General features: G+C 41.1%; 1 protein-coding gene across 1 annotated transcript in view; it reads right to left on the reverse strand.

The window, feature by feature from the left end:
- The window catches only part of LOC138295545 (putative deoxyribonuclease tatdn3-A), a 99,419-nt gene that overhangs the window by 57,231 nt on the left and 24,529 nt on the right, over window positions 1–17,659 (reverse strand). The window contains exons 3-6 of the mRNA XM_069233913.1: window positions 14,260–14,333; window positions 10,834–10,915; window positions 5,676–5,738; window positions 1,239–1,348 (exon numbers count right to left, since the gene is read on the reverse strand). Of these exons, the coding sequence (XP_069090014.1) occupies window positions 1,239–1,348; window positions 5,676–5,738; window positions 10,834–10,915; window positions 14,260–14,333 (329 nt within the window). The remainder of the gene's footprint in view (window positions 1–1,238; window positions 1,349–5,675; window positions 5,739–10,833; window positions 10,916–14,259; window positions 14,334–17,659) is intronic.

Genomic DNA, 17,659 nt, shown 5'->3' on the forward strand with positions numbered 1-17,659 from the left:
TTTAATTAATGATGCATGGCTTCAAACTCATTTTCAGCCACTGTACACATCTCTCTCTTGCTGGCCAAAAAGCTCATGATGAAGCTGTATTGCTAAACATGTTGTGAGAAATTATGCATACCTATTTACTCTATAGCCCAGGTTAGCCATTACAGATCATCGCAAACCTCTGAATGAACATGTGGGATGATTTAGCGGTCACAGGTTGATGCTAAAATGTTGGTTGTGCCTTTCAATAAATCATACTTTATATCACACATTATGGAAAAAAAGTAATATATGCACTGACAAGGGACAAGTTTATGTTCAAGCAATCATGGGCAACCTATAAAAGGAGAGGTTCCATCTGACATCCTTCTACTGTTATGCTACATTGTCCAACACCATGAGTTGGTAATGTTTATGTTCTTGCTTGCCACAAATTCAACCCAATAGTGGCAACATAGGGACAGGTGGCCTTCGATTGTCATCCAAGCAGGGTTAGCTAACATAAAGGCAGTCCAATGGAGCAAGCATGTTAGAATATGTAAGGAAAGATAAGTAAGCTGATGATTTGCAGTTAAACTGGTTTTGTTAGGATACATGGGATTTCCAAGCTAGTCACTGATCGACAAATTACGATGATACTATGATGGAACTTTTGGGAGTTCTTGTCGATAAAAATTATGTCAAAGTAAATTAGAAAAAATGTGCTTTGGACAAACCCTGTCCAACCACCCAAAAGTCTTGTACACAGCGAAGTAACCTTACAGCTGGGTAAATTTCCTCCTTCAAGATCCACTTTCTAGAGCTTAGCAAAAGTAATTAATTTATTTTTATTATTCATTATATTTTGCAGTAATACACCTACAGCGCAGATATTGGCTTAAATACTCACTATGCTATGCACAGTAAATGGGTTAAAGTTTTGACTCAGTCTTTTGGGCTGAAAAAGTTAAAATACACAAATGCAAGGAAGAGGTGACTTCTAGATCCAGGAAGACCGTCATCCACCTCTTTTAATTCCCTACAAACCTGCGTTTATAACAGCTTCAACAGTCTCACACCTAGGACGAGGTTGGTCCTATGTCTATCATATAAGGCTGTGATTGCAGCATACACAACATTGCCAAGTCTTGGTGTTTCAATCATCTAGTGAAAAAGCAAAGGCAGGAGGTGGTGTATGCACAATATGGTGAAACCCAATGAGTTCACCACTTCGTGATAAAAGAAGTTCCTTCATAATGATCCCCACTTACACAGGCAGGTCAAAGCTTTGGGCGATACTGAGCTGCATCTGAAACACCTTCTGCTGTTCTTCTCGCTGTTGCAAAGTGGATGCAAGCCACGGTGTAAAATCCAATCCAATCTGCAAGGATACATTTTCAAATTTAAAAATCTAGAAATCCAATACATAATATTCATTGAGAAACTAATTGTCATTGGCCAGTGGCTATTGTTGCCCTTCTCCTGTATATTTATCAGACTATGCAAGATAGTCTTCATGCAGTATGATGCAAGTACTCAACTTTACCTATCGGATTAATACATCAATGGGAAAAGACCAATGGACAAGTGAAAACCTGACTGTTGCAAAAGATGGGTGTGCCACCTGAATATGGAAGACAGAATATTGTTGTATGGAAATATCAAGGACAAAATATTGAAACCAAAAAATGAAAAGGTAAGTACGTACAGATTTTCTATACCTAACTTCACATATGTGAACCTTTATGACATACATATCTATTTCCAAGGTGCATAGGTGTGGAATGTATAGTAAACCTATACTTACTAAAAATGCACTTACCTTTCAATATGTTAGTTCTCCATATTTTGCCCACAATATTCCTATTTCATGATATTTCTATGTTACATGTTCAGTAGTACAATTCAAAACAAGATATAGATATGCTAATAACTGAGCGCTAAATACAGGTAAGCCCAAGGTCTTGGGTGACCAAGCCTTAGCTTGTCAAGAAAACATACTGTTTTTGTCATTTAATGGTGCACCAACCATGCCTTGAAATAACATAAAACTTGGGATTACTATAAAAAGGAGAAATAATGGTATTCGTCATATGGAAAAGGTTCCAACTGAAGTCAGGCAGTGACAGTTAACACAACAACTTGGTTTTGCAGTACTTGGTCCATTGGTGAAATGTATCCCACTGGGGTAGGGCCACAGTGCTCCTTCTGAGTGTAGTTCTGTTCCGAAGGCAACTACATCAAATGCACCACTGGCCTTCTTCCTATGAGGGTAGTCCTTATGACTTCCATCCAGCGCATCTGGATGCTGTGCACTTCGCTCCCAAATCCTGTAGCTTTGATAAGCTGCTCAAAAGAGCTCCTCAGCAGAGGTAGGGGAGCAACTGCTCAAAAACTAATTAGAATGCAACTGTGTAGGGCAGAGGTTTTAACATTTTGACTGCTGTGGACCAGCACTCCAGGCAGCAAGGGACACTAGCCTAAGCAATTTCTATAACATATACCTCAAAACAATACACAAAAATAATAACACAAATTCTGACACATTTAATTTAGTTCACAAACAAAAAATATACAACAATCAAAATTTGAATTTTTAATGCGAAGATTAGAGTTTTTCCAAACTGTTTTTCATTTCTAAAAACCAAACATTATGCCGGAAACTATAATTTTACTTTCTTATTTTTGTTCCGAAAACACGCTCTTTGCCGGTGGGCACATAGCAGTGCTTCAATTGGGACCATTGATCATTCAAACTATGCACTGTTTGTTCTATACCTGTTCTGCTACCTCAGATCAAGCTAAGGATACTTGCTTCATTTTAAGCCTCCAATTTCAAACTCCTTCACATTTACAGAGCATTTAAAAAATTTCAGTTTTACATTTTTGCTTTATTGGGTGTATACAATTTCTTAATATTATTATTTAATTTTCGAAAATGTTACTAGCCTCCTGAGTAGGTGTTGCATACCAAAATGAAGAACCATTTGTGTAGGGGACGTTTTCGGACCACAGGGATCATGAATCCATAGTTTAAAACAGCACAGGGGTTTGGAATGGCACTTTACAAAATGTGCTGTGAATAGGAATTCCCAAACTTGTATTTGTACAATACAAAAATGTTTGGGTTCAAGGCCTGCACCTTCATCACGCATCATTGGATATACCTGGGACCAACCTTTATGACAATAATAACAGTGACATTTCATGCAGAGGATACCACAAACTACAACGTGTATTCTAGGCAAATAGGCTCTTGTTACGGGTGGCCCGATTAAAGGCTCTAGAAATTCCACACCCAGTGTATCTATATATAGAGACGGATCAGATCCAACACTTCCTGCTTCTGGATAGCCACGTTTTTTTTTTGCTGTCTCAGGGGAAAGATAACATCCTCACCTGTTATACTATGACATATATCAATTGACTCACAAACCTGGGAAATTATATGTGTCAAAATCCACACATCAATAAAATGTTCACCAAAGGGTACTACAGTGGAAGATTTTATAAGTGGTACAAAACCTCAACTAAAATGAAATTACTCTTGTGCAGTAATCCTGACGTGTGGTTTCAAAAGTACACTGCTGGACGTGCGTTGGTGCTATCGAAGCTTAAAGAGATAATCAATTAAAGGTGGTATTTTGGATTCTATAATGCAAATTTAGCTTTTTTTAAAAATGTTTGTTTTATTGGAGCAATGACGAAGGTACATGCAACGCACAAAATAATATCTTCTTTTATAAGATGTGTACATATAATCTGGTGATGTGACATCATGAACCTTTCTGACTCATAATATTCATTGTATGTTATACATTATGAACCCAAAATTTGAAACTGCCTCAAAGCTTTTTCAACTTTGCCAGATGACCCTGGTATAGGTAAAAGTGTATTTTCCAAACCATGATTTTTTTCATTGCCCAGACACAATTTTTGTCTGTGTGTGGGTGTTCTCCTTCCACCTATGGGCAATAAGAAACAAGTCTCTAAATTACTAAACAAACCACATTTTCATACGTCTTATGAAATTCCCTACTCCTTCTAAAGAAACAACACACATATCCACCCCCAAATCTGGGTGTAATGCCCTTACATCTAACATCAAACCCACAAATTATGTGTTTTGGGCATTCTTATAGATTAAGTAATCCAGAGCTCACTGTCCCTTAACAGCTATTACTAAATTTTATATACCTTTTACTAGATCATTGTGGAGTTTAATACAACAAGTATATAGAAATGTACATACAAACTCAGCATTTAATACTGTATAGTAAGATTCATTTTCAAACTGCCCTCTATTTTTTCATAACCATAAAAATAGTTACTTGATTGAAAGTACGTATAAGAAATTGCTTCAGAAGTTACCATTTTACTTGCAAACCATCAACAGAGGTAAATCTGTCTAAAAGTTGATCTAGCTTCCAAATACCTTTATCTCTCCAATGATGCTCTTTGACACGTTATCGCGGAAGGGGTTAATCTCGGGGAAGTACCATCTACAAAATTACAGACCAATGCTAAATTATTGATTGTAGCCTTCTGGGGAGCAAATAGGATTACCAGGCAAAACTTATGGCTGCTACATGTGAGGCACCAGATAGCAACAAAACAAATCACAAATGTTAACAATAATAACCAAACTACATTCTGTTTGGTCTCCCTTTGTGGACCCGCCTTTGCCCCTTCTTCAAAACTGAGTGCTCTACATTTGTTTTCATTAATTTTTTCTCTCATCACTTGCTGAGTAATGTAATGTAATGGTGGATATTTTTGTTTCCTGGCATAGGACGTGCAAAACCTACAAATGTGGATAGATACAGAAAGTTTTAGGAGACAGAGTGGTGTTCTTTATCATGGGGTGAGGGGCAAATACTGAGGGAGCTAGATACCTAGCTTATCTACCCCTCTTGGTGTCAGGCAAGGCAACCCACTGTTTGATGAAAATTAAATGGATTTTCGCATTGCTGTGTATTTCATTGCTCTCACAAGGATTTATCTTGGCCACATTGAGGTGAGCTGAGAAACTAACGGCTAATTAAAGTATTTTGGGGCAGATGGAAGAAGGGTTTTAGCATTTGCAAACCCTCCCTCTAATAAATCAAAAGGTTTGTGAATGCTAAACACTTTTTCCAATGTACTAAACTAATCATTTTTTTAACTGATCCCTGAGTTTAGAAATGGATGCTGAATTGCAATTAGGAAGTAGCATGTTTAGGGTGTGCCTTCCAAACTGTGTAAATGGTTTGCAACTGCATTTCCGGTTGCAAACCACCGATAAGTTACACGCTGCCAAGCTGCAGTGATTCGCAAGGGCGCAGGAGGCCCTTTTGGACTCCTTTGGCAATTAGGTTGGCAGTGTCAGGGGGAGGAGGCAGTGGCCCGTGGCACCACTGCCTCCTATCACTGACATTTTGTAAAACTGAAACCATTTTTGTTTTTCAAAGCATTTCCAATTGTTTTAATGACTGAATGTATACTAATTAGACAGGTCGTTCTGTGACTAGGTATTTTGTTACCCAACCAGCCTGTACATAGGTTGGTTTTTAAAATCAGGTTTAGTTGCCAAAACGCTGGTCCGCAGTTCGCAAATGCTTTCGTGAACGAATTTGAGTACATCTGACCCTTTGCCTTATATTTTAATATTATAATAAAACAGAGATTGATAGTGACATAAAAACATCAGGCAAGTGCAGGCTCTCTACCTCTCCGATGGCTACCAGCTTATCTTTATACTTCTCAAACACTGGCACGGCTGGCTCCAAGTCCTGCAAGAGAGAGCAAGTGTTACTTTACTACCAGGAATCAAGAGAAGGACAGGTATCCCCGAGCACCCCTATCATTCTGTCAAGTGGTAGCATCTTCAAAGTAAATTAGATTGTCTTCCATATGGCGGGTTTGAAAATGTCAAATAGGACAACTTCAGCACCTAGGTATGTGCAATAAAAAGGGAAACAGCCATCTCCATGCTTGCTTCTCACTCTACAGCAGAATCAGCCACACTGAATCCGGGGATAAGACATCTTTTTTTCTAATATTCAGCACATATTTCCTAAAAAGCTCAACACCTTTCATTGTAGTTTTTTATATAGGCACTGCACTTTACATAGGACGTATAATACTTATTCACATAAAAGATGAGTATATTTTAAGCCAGTGGCATTTTCAGTGACATTATATGCAAATGAAGACCAAAGCTCTCAATCTTTTTTCCTCAAACTTCCTTTATTGGGTTTGTTTTTACCAAAGGCAAATAATGCATTATGACAATGTTACAGTTATTGAGGACCATCTGTACAAGTATAGAACTAATAACGTAGTCAGTTTCGCAGTGAACCGGTCACACGGCATTAATTATTACATCACCAAAGCTCTAATCTTTTAAAGAGGTCCTCCAATGTACAGGAAAAACACGGTGCGGAGTCCTGCATCTTTAATAATCACCAATAGGCATTCTAGAATGCTAATTTGTTTGATGACGTCTGCTGGACTTTTGAGATTTACTGTGACATAATTCAGTGGGTAATCACTTTAAAAAGACTAAAGTAATGTATTTTTATAGATAATATCTCTCACCAGCTCTTTCTGTTTCATATCTGTAGTGTACTGCTCCTAGTAGACTTGAGAAATAAGGCTGATGGATGGATGTAATTTGTAAGCTGGTAGTGTGGTCACATCTGGCACGTTCACTCTCTGAAGCCAATTCATAAGTAAAGAGGCGGGGTGAACCGGACTATGACTTGTCATTAAAAAGTACAGACTTGTTCCCCGTTTCCACCAGTGTCTGTCACCAGGACATGTAGTAAATGTGTAGAAGATTGTTCAAACGTCTTGTTCACTGGAGTAAAGAATTTGCTGTGAATCTGAACATTGTTAGTAATCTGTGGTGTATATTGACTGGCGACGAGGCGCGTCTTGAAGCATCATGTGATACCAGTGGTTGGCATCCTTGTGTGTGGCGAGTCCTGCAGCGCTCATCCTCATGCTTGTTGTCCTAATGGTCGTTACCCTTTGATGTTTGCCTCTCCTGATGATGGCTGAGTGAAGGTGCAACTTAAGAGGGAATTGGAGCCTCTGGGCAGCAGTGTTTGAAGTGGTAGCGAGGGAGAAAACAGAAAAATAAAATACCCCACTTCGAGCTATAAGGCAGTACGCGACTGAGCAAAGGGAGTGATTAAGACTCCTCCGATTAAGACGTGGAGGTACTCTTTCCCTCCTTAACTCATTAATCCTTCGACCTGTAATTTCTTCTTTCAATATTTTTGTCCTTACTACTAAAATTTCATACTATTTTCCTGCTTTCTTTCTTTCATATTTTTATTTCTTCACTCCTTCCGTCAGCTCTTAAAGAAGCCTTGCTTTCTCTCGATCCTCCCTTCTTCCTTGTTTTCTTTCCTTCTTTTTCCTATTTCGATCTCTTGTCTTCTTTTCATTCTTCTATTGTGCCTTTTTCCATCTTGCTTCCTTTCTTTCTATATTTCCTTTGCATCCTCGCACTCAGATTGCCACTCTCTTTTTATAGTAATTTCAGTTTGGCTTCCTTGTCTTCCTCCATCGCTGTGCCCCACCAAACATATAAGACACTGTATCATGCTTGAAGTGGTTATTAGCTTATGCTCATGCCTTTTGACCTTCAAGTCACAAATAAAAGTTAAGGCGGGCCATGGAACGTTTTAATCTGCCCCAGAAGCACCTTCGCTGAGGCTGCTACGGCCAGTGCTGCACTACGGCATTGGCCGTTAGTACAGAAGCATCTACAGAAAGGCTCCTACCAGATGCTCCCTCCAATTCAACATCAGCGATTCCTGGATTCACCGTCATTGACGAGTCCAAGAATCAGGGACCTCTTCGACCTCAATGGATCAAAGTGTCAACATTTTCATCCACGCATATCTACTGAAGGAAGATGAGCGAGTGCAACTCAAGCCTTTAGATGCGCCACAAGGGACCCAACAGTCAGGGCGGGACATGTGAACTCCCAGAGCTGTAATCTAGAGCTCACTGTCCCCTGCCAAATATTGCCATATTTCACAGAGTTCTTCTTTGATCATTTTGGAACATGATATATACCAGTACACAGAAAATGATATCAAAACTAAGCATTTAATGCTGCACAGAAAAATTAATTTTCAACCGATCTTACGCCATTAAATTTAGTAGCAATTCTTGGGACGAGATTGATCTAACACTCGAATGATCTGGTGGGTGTCTACTAGATTTTTATAAGTTTACTGAAAGTTAGAAAATAGAGAAAATGGGTAAATGTTTTTTGTATAAGCCAATTATAGCATTGTGTCTACCATTCTCCACTTCAGATCCCTGGAGAAGGCACCAAGCAACTTGTCACCTATGTAGAACTTTGCATGAAACACATCAAATACAGCTGTCGAATCACTGCTGGTTATAAATCAAAATTTTGAACAGCACTGTGAAAAGGAAAAGCTGGAAGGCATTGTGTTGGGGTTAACAGCCACCCAACCTTTTGGCATCAGGAATCGCACAATAGACTGCTGAAGGTGCACTTACAGTGGTGTCCCACCCCTGAAGTACATACTGCTGATCTCACATCTTTCAAGAGGGGTCATCAGTGCAGTTGTGACTTTCAGTTTACGGAAGCCTGTCTGGCATCATGTGTGGCAGCTCCGGTCCGCCTAGCCACCAAGGCCGGACTGGCCATGTCAGGCACAGGGCATTTCCCAAGTAGGTTGGAATGGTGGGGGGCTGCTTTGATACTGGGACCCATTTTTTTGCAGTGCACGAGAAAACACTGCAGAGTTCCATGTATATCGAACACTTTTCTGGCAACAATAATAGTGCCAATAACTCCGGTAATTAATGTACCTGCTGGAGAGAGATCAGGGTTTTGTCTAGTGGCAGTTTTGACTCATCTAAGGTAGCACCGAGGGATAATATGCCTGCTGCAAAGAACGTGTACTATGCAGATCACAGGACAATATTTTATATGCATAGCTCAGTGGCCTACTGCTTTTGTCACAGAGCTCCTTTTATGACTGTGCAGTTCATAAGTCTCACCCATAATCTAGCACAGTGAGCTATGAACTGCCATCAAAGAGCTGCATGCAAACTGCATGGTACAGGTTAGAACGTTATGTTTTTCCCAATATTTGATTATCCTAATTTTGCTAAAAATGTTTTCCTTTGGAGAAAATAAGTTGTTATTAGTAAAGTCAACCCTAACCACTGTGTTACATCCTGAATTTATGCTTTCCTAAGGCCAAGCACTCTTAAAAAGGGCTACCAGCATGGACTACCAGCATGGATTACATGTGAATCCTACACCTTGTAGTCCCCTTTGTCAACATTTTCTATACACTGATTTACACACGTATGATTCCTTATCTCTAATGTGTGTTTGATGTAAAGTGCTCCAATACCCTAAGCTGGTAATAGAGGTGCTATAAAACAAATGAAATCAATGTGAGAGAGGTGGTATGGAGAGATGTGAGGCACTGTTAGAGGGTGATGGTGAGGGAATCACTGAAAAAAGTCAATAAACATTGCTGTATCCTGGTGCACTGTGAGGTCATCATTTACTATGTTTTAAAAACAAATACAGTTGAATACATCATGAAAAATGTGTTGCAGAATGCACTATTCTTGCCATAGTTTCAAAATTTGCTTGGGGAGAGAACCCCCCTCAAATGGCATTGTATTTGCCAGGCTCGCTGGCTGTGCACCATACAGAGCCTGGTCTGACAAAGTTTTCCAGTGCTGCTTTTGGTTTCCAGTACGGGCCCGCCGGTCACTTCCAGAAGTATTCAAATACACAAAGACGCCACTGTCCTCTCCGCGTTCATTGCAGCGCACATCTGAATCACAAGTACAAGGCACTAAAAGAAGTTCACGACCAAGATAATTTGCAGCGGAAGGGGCTTCTTCCGATTAATCTCCATCCAGGGAAGATGCTGAGCTCCTTAGGAGGAAGGCGTTTTCCATCAGATACACTGTTCCAATTGAAGACATTGATATCAATAAAATGATGATTATGGACCTTTATGTACTGAGCGTGAATATCCCCTTCCTTAAGTAACACCGCCGCCTAAATGTGATGATGAATGTCGAGTTTGCACATCTAGTGAAGGACACTCCAATGCAAGCATGCAGACATCCAATGTGAGGATTTGTATGCCTCTTGCACAGCACCACTATGCATGGTCCTCACTGTCTCTGCAGCCTCAGATGCCGGGGAAGGCTATGTCCTGGCAAACCCCAGGAGTTACGACTGCATCCATCCTTCACCCTTTGCCATTAGTCTTGAGCTATGGCCTCCATTGGCCAAAGGCTCTGATGACAAGGCCTTTCCACTAAAGAACATTTGTCACCATGGGGACTATTGCAATTAATTAGGTAGCGTGTTTCTCCTGATATTTAGGTTACCTAAAACTCAACAGGAGTTATGCTTCCAGGAAGTGACTTTTTCAGTCCTGAGAACTCAACAGCTCAAACTACAGAGGTGGATTCCATTTATTCAAGCAGGATAAATAGTCAGACGTCAGGTACATCTGAACCACAGACGACCCCTCTGTCAGGGCACAACAAGCCTCTCTCTGTGTGACCTTTCTACGATGTCTTTTGAAAAGACACACCATAGAAACTTACAATGGGTTACAAAAAGCTGAGTAATAACAATGGCTGCATTTACTGGTTAAAAAAGTAGCAGTAAACAATACATGTCAGGCATACCTATGCTCCCATTCATTTGTGTGAATTGAGGAAACCCTACAAAAAGGCAATATGAAGCATTGCTCACAATGCAGTGGAGTATTGAGGATCATCAGATGCAAGAAAGATGAACAAGAAGAATTATTAACGAATATCTTAAATAAATATGCAGATACAAACCAACAAAGTTACACTACGGAAGCCATCCGCGTCATTCTGAATGGGGTGAATCCCAAAACAAGGCATGAGGAAGCCTGGATATCTGCAAACAAAATAAAAAGTGTTTTAGTAATAGCCACCTTTAGGTCAAGGCTGCAGGTCCCGCAATCATCCCATGGCGAGGCAGCTCACAATTCCCAGCAGTGGAAATAAAGCAGTCCTAAGGCTGAGGGAGCATCTCTGAAATCTTCTGCAATAAGAGGGATCCTTAGGGGAAGAACCAAGTGACCCAGCCTCTCTGTTATCAGTCCAGAAGGTCTACTTTTCAGACATGTGTATAGCACATATACTAATCTAATTGCCTTGGAGGCACAGGTTTTGTTAATATGACAGGATACCTCCCCCACAGAACAGTATGCATTAAACCTTTACAACTGTTCATGGTCAGTCTAGTGTGAAAATCTGTGCATGAAAGCCATGCATAGTTTTTACTGGTTGCCCCACTGGAACTCAAGCAGACAACACATAACTTGTTGGCTAAAGCATGGTCTAAGAAATATGTCCATGTGTGGACTGGATTGGAGATCACGCCAAAGGAATAAAAGAGGGGGCGAAAGCGAGAGCATATGAGAGCACGGAACAGTAGGCAGCATCCACCGGGGGCACCAAATTATTGCAGCCAAAAGATGTAATGAGAGAGGTTAGTTCTGTGCAAGGACTGTAGTACAGGGACCAGATGAAACTATTCGGCAAGGAAAATTCAAGTTAAGGATTGCTACACAGTATTACATTTCCTGATTTTATGATTTCGGGTGAGACGTGCCTTACTTCTAGCGTACTCTATGGTGTAGTAACAGAATATAGTCTAAATTAAGGGTCTGATTCACTAAAGCATTTATGTGTACTGGAACTAGTACTACTGAAGTATTCTTTTACATATTCTTATAGACCTTTGTGCACTGGCCCTGATATGTTCAAATCCTTATTGCTAAAGTGCAGTCAACACATTTCTTTCTATTTGTACTAACTGTATATGAATGTTCCCCAAATATTACCATTTAAGATGTTCAGGGCCAAGCAAAGGCATGAAAGAGTAGGTGAAGGAGTACTATACGACTACCACTTTACACACTCTAAAATGCCTTTGTGTATAGGCACTTAGCACCCTAGATAGCTTCTATTTAGGATGCAAGTACCCTCATTTCGAGTTACAGATTAAATTCTGATCCCTGTGCAAACATGTGTCAAGTCTGCTGCAGTTTAATGAGGGAGAAGGTCATGCAAAAAGGCAAAATATCTAAGGAATTCAGTGTACTAAAAATTATTTTGAATGTTATGCACTATCTTCTTTGAATTGACTGTGAATAGAAGTATTTACCACGTGTGGTAAGGACAGCAACCTAGGGAATTTGATATTTACCAAGTGATAAATAACCCACCCTATTCCAACAAACTCCCAATGAAGGTCTATTTGAGTGTCAGACAATATTTCTGTATCTGACATTCTGTAATACATGCGTTCAGAAATGCCATGCAGGACCTGGTGTTGCACTAATTCCATTAAGGATGAAGACGACTTGCAGGATCTACTGAATCGCCCCAGGTATTCCAGGAGATCGTTTAATAAGAGGTACAACATTGCTTTGCTTCTACAGGTACACGGTCCCCCCAAATAAACCAATCAAGTAATTTATAGCAACTGATTCAATATGCATCTCTCAAAGAGTAGTTGGCATGACAGCAGGACTGGTTTTATGCATGCCTCTAAATGTAGTAACATTTTCAATGGCGGTAGGATAGTCTGCTTCGTAAGAGAAATTAAAACAATTAGATAAGGTTTCATTTCATGGATAACATTACATTTCTCAGTATCACCTAGAAAGCTTTATAGAGCTCGACTGATCACACATAAATAAAAAGTAAGTAACATTTGCTCGATCCATGCAACACAGACAGGTTAAAAGACCTACAAGATGGATTCTGTATGTACCATGTGCCAGTGACTGAAAAAATACGAAGTTGTTCTAGCCAAAATGGGAACGACAACTTATGATTTTCAGGCTCAAGTAGCTGCTGTACATTACTGTGGCATGAAAAGACAAACTAGTGCATGAGGGGTACGAAGCTTTGATATCCAAGTACTCTGTATCTCATGAGAAAAAAAATCAAATCTACTGTTCGCAAATGTATTGCATTTTTGGTATCGAAAGACTGGATGTTGCTTTCTCAAGTTATAAAAACTTGACAATTATTCATTGAAACTACCTTTGTTTGATGATACTGTATCACGGGCCAATTATGAGGATTAGAAGTCCTTTTAATCAAATTATCAAGAGACTTCTAAAGACAGGTACTGTTGGAGTAAAGTAACAAATGCTACCATTTGTCACTATAAATAGTTGTTCATATTAAGATATGTTTGAATTCCTGTGCATGCCTGGAGGCGGTGATGAAGGAAGCCAAAAGATCAAGGAGAATCTGTGTACCAGCTGTGTTAGGTGGATGACACAGAGTTCTGTTTGGCACATATGGAACATTAAACTGATAAATGTAGGGTGAAAAGGCTGCAAGTTGAGAAATGTAGGGTGTAAAAGGTTTCTTAAGGCTTTAAACATGACACAAAGCGCTTTAAACTCTACCTTTCTTAGAATTGTAAATAATTTCAAGTCAACTCAGGCATCCAAGAGATGATCTGACTTTCTAAGACAACACATGATCAGAAGTGTTCAGTTCTGTTTTAGCTAAATTTTCTGTGATAACTTTTTCAGAAAAGCACAATATGTGGATGTTCAGTTCTTGACCTTCGAAAAGAGCATTGCCTGCAGCAGTAGGGTCACCCTCTTTCTATTCCACAGCAGTGCAGGTTTTACAGATTTACTGGCTTAAGACTCAAACAACAGTGTCAAAGCTAATTTAACATCTAGACAACCAAAGCTTCAAACTACCAGAGTGAGCAATCCCTGATAGAAAGATCTCCATGGTAGTGCTATTAAGGCATGGCCAGATGCCTCAGACCAGGTTTTACACCTAAGTGGCGGTCAGCTGATTCTGAATGAGAATGAAGAAGCATTTAGATGGTATCCAGGTACTCCAAAAAACTATGCCAATCAGTCATGTCCAATGAATAATTTCATTGGTGTTTTCATTAAACATTGTTTGACACCCTCTATGAGCAGTTAAATCTACACTCTAAAATGTTTTCACCAAACAAGGCCAAGAAAAATAAAATCAGGTACTACCTAAAACTCCTATAACCCAATATCCTTACCATATGTCCCTTCTCTGTACCTATCACAAACAGGACACACTATCGTTAACATTCTACTGCCTCAAATGTCCTTAATTTCCCATGTTTACTAATGTTCTGGCATTAGTGAAATGTATAACACATATACAAAGCACAATTGTACCCAGACCTTATGATAACCAACTCCTTAAAGAACATACCTCTGTGACAGGCCAATGATCTTTTCGAATTCATTTACATTTTCTGTTACTGAAACCAAAGCTGTAACTCCAGCCTAGAAAAGGAAGAGAAGGAAAAATTGAATTTCACATTTGTATAGACTATCCTGACATTGGTTTACATTGTAAATTCAACCAATTATTGAACGAAATGTGTCAATTTGGACAAGAAAATAAACAAATGCTACACTCAGAACTATCCATGAAATATCAGGAAGTGTTAATGCCTTAACTGCTCTTTAATTCTTAAGCAGCGGACCAGGGCCTAAAATGTCCCCACTGAAGGGAAAATTGCCATAATCTTTGGCATAAATTAGTTGAAAATGGACTACATGAATATAATATGTTTAGGTCTCAAGACAAAAAAACTGTTCACATCAAAAAAGTGCCAAACTCTGAAGCAATATTGAACATTTAGTAGGAAATTCCACTTTTAGACGTCATCAGATTCACACAGCCTTCCAAGGAAATGAACCCTCATAGCTACAATCCAAATTCTAAATATGTCTTAGCCAGCAACCCTGTTTACTAATAGGCTCATTATCCTGGAAGTCAAATCTGCCAGCCTGTCAAAGGAGGGAAGTTGTGTCAAAATGGGCTAAACAAGGTCGGACATACTAGTTCCTTGGTCCTGCTTATGCTCTGAGCCATTGTTCAAAAATATCTAAGTATGACAAATCTTGACATAAGAGCCATGAGGAATGCTTTGTCTGCAGGCACAGTCACTACTTTTCCACTCATACACTTTACCTTCTCACTTAAATTTCTGGATGTCAAAATCTATCAGCAGGTTAGCAAACTCACTTTGGGAGTTTGTTTTTTGGAGAAAAAAAAGCTTTGTATAAGTTTTTTTTTTTATTGTTTATTTATGCATAAAAAAGAACACATATAACTATGCACTACATTATAGCAGATTACATTTAAGGGAATTACAGTCAGCCGACCGGCCCATGGCAGTACTAGTTTGAGACCCCAACCTGAGTTCACACATTGTGCTCTGACCTAGTAAGCATAGAGAAATAAAACATTTATGGTACTAGACTAGGTCGAACCAACCACCGCAAACTCAGTAGGTACATTGATTAGCGGCGCCAACCACTACATATTCAGTGCAGTACATTTCAATACATTAACTATCAAACAAACAGAACACTGTGATTATAGCGAGCACTGACAGAACAGAAGATAGTGCAATAAAGTCCATACGACATCGAAGGCATCACGCACATGCGGCCGGGGAGGGATACCCGGGGGGGCCAACTGGACAATAGTCTATATACAAGTCAGGGACAAGGATGAGGAGGAGGTCCACTCATGACGATCCCCACATCAAAAGAAACCCTGGAGGCACACCCACCATAAAACCCCAAAACTCACAGCTATGCCTCTTTAACCCCCAACCTCATTCCTTGAATGGTCTAACTATGTCCAGAGTTCAGCAAGTGGAAGCGTCTGTTAAGGAGTCCTCCCCCTCACTCCCTCGCACACCAGGTAACTCATGGCATGCCAGAGCTCCAAGTCGCGGTCAGCATGTTCATCCACTCGAACCTTTCGTAGGCGACACTCCTCTGCGGTGGCCCATTCAGCGAAGTCACTCAGCCAATCAGCACACAGCGGTGGGTGGGGGCTAGCCCTTCAGATTGCAATACGCCTCTTCACCAAGATAAGCCCCAGCTGTGCAAATCTATACGCCATTTTACGACCCTTCTTAGGGACAGGGAGCAGGGCCAGCAAACAGTTCTTCATTGTTACCTGCACTCGCACAGCCGTGACCTCCCTCAATGCCTCCACTACCTGACGCCAAAGGGGTAGGACAGAGCTACAGACCCATGCCATATGATCAAATGAAGCCGATGGTGCCCCACAATGGCCACAGCTGTCAGGTCTTGAGGAGGATATTCTATGCAGGCGTTGAGGTGTCAGGTATGCTCTATGCAAGTGATAAAAGTGTGTCAACTTAAATCGAGCATTGCTAGTCGCATCCAACACCAGTGAACAGGCTCTATTCCATTCCCCATCTGTGAGCACCACTCCCAGATCAGCTCTCCAGCAGCCCCTGCTCCTCTGCGTCCCAGTTAGCCTGTCACCCTTGAGAGCTTTATAAGTTTGGGACAGGAGACCGCGGTCACCTCCAGGGTCAAGAAGAGTCACCAGGAGGTGGGATTCAGCTGGCTCCTCTGGAAATGCAGCCCAAATCCCTCTGGCCGTCTGTGAAATGTTTGCATACTGTAGGAACTGCCCCTGACCCACTCCAAACAGGGACTCCGCTTCTTCTCTTGTAATAAACGTGCCATTGTGGTGTAAGTCACTCGCATTATTACAACCCCCTGCGTGCCACTTCGCAAAATCCATCACCTCAGTGGCCTTGACAAAGGGCTGGATCCACCATAGTGGAAGCAGGCGTGCGTACGGGGCCGTGCGTAGAACCGCACAACCGCACTCTCCCACTTTCCCAAGCTCTCGACACCTGTTCTACCAAATAGGGGGCACCCTGCGGAACCCTAGAGTCCCCCATTAGTATATGCAGGAGACGCTCCACACAGAAAGAGCCCGTTAATAAATCCTTTTCCCAATTAGAAGTGTCCTCACACCATAGGACTGCATACTGTAGTAACCCCGCTAGATAATATAGTTAGAGGTCTGGCAGTCCCAGACCCCCACTAACCAGGCCCAATTTCAGGAGTTCCAGGCGGACTCTGCATCTTTTGCCTGCCCACACTAGAGAGAATAGTAATCCTTCCAGCTGCCGGAATAATGAGAGAGGAAGCTCACAGAGTGAATTCTGCATAACATACAGGCACCGGGGGAGAACGATCATTTTACTGAGTGCGATTCTACCCATAACCGATAATGGGAGAGAGGTCCAGAATTGAACAGAGGCGCGGAGGCCCTCTAGTACTCTTCCCATGTTTAAAGTAAATTGCAGTTGTGGGGAGTGTGTCACTTGAATGCTCAAATATGAAAAGGACTCAGTCTCCCAGGACAGCCCCAAACAGGGCAGCTCTGGCGCCGCCAACGTCGACAGACCTGCCACCGGGAATAATACCGTTTTGTGCCTATTGATTCGGAGGCCCGACACCTGCCCGAAAAGTCCATCATACCCAACAAGAGGGGGATCGCTCGCTCCGGGTCTGTGACATACACAAGGGCATCATCTGCATACAGTGATACTATCTGCATTCTTGTCCCCACACGGATGCCCCCACCTATCCAGCCCAGACCGTAGTTGCATGGCCAGAGGCTCCATAGCCAACGCGAACAGAAGTGGCGACAAGGGGCACCTCGTAGTAAAGGACTCTGACACTATCGTCCCCGTATGCACTCTTGCCTGAGGCGCTGTATATAAAAGACGCACCCAGGACAGAAAGACAGGGCCTATACC

Source organism: Pleurodeles waltl, chromosome 5, assembly GCF_031143425.1.
Source record: "Pleurodeles waltl isolate 20211129_DDA chromosome 5, aPleWal1.hap1.20221129, whole genome shotgun sequence".
NCBI lineage: Eukaryota > Metazoa > Chordata > Amphibia > Caudata > Salamandridae > Pleurodeles > Pleurodeles waltl.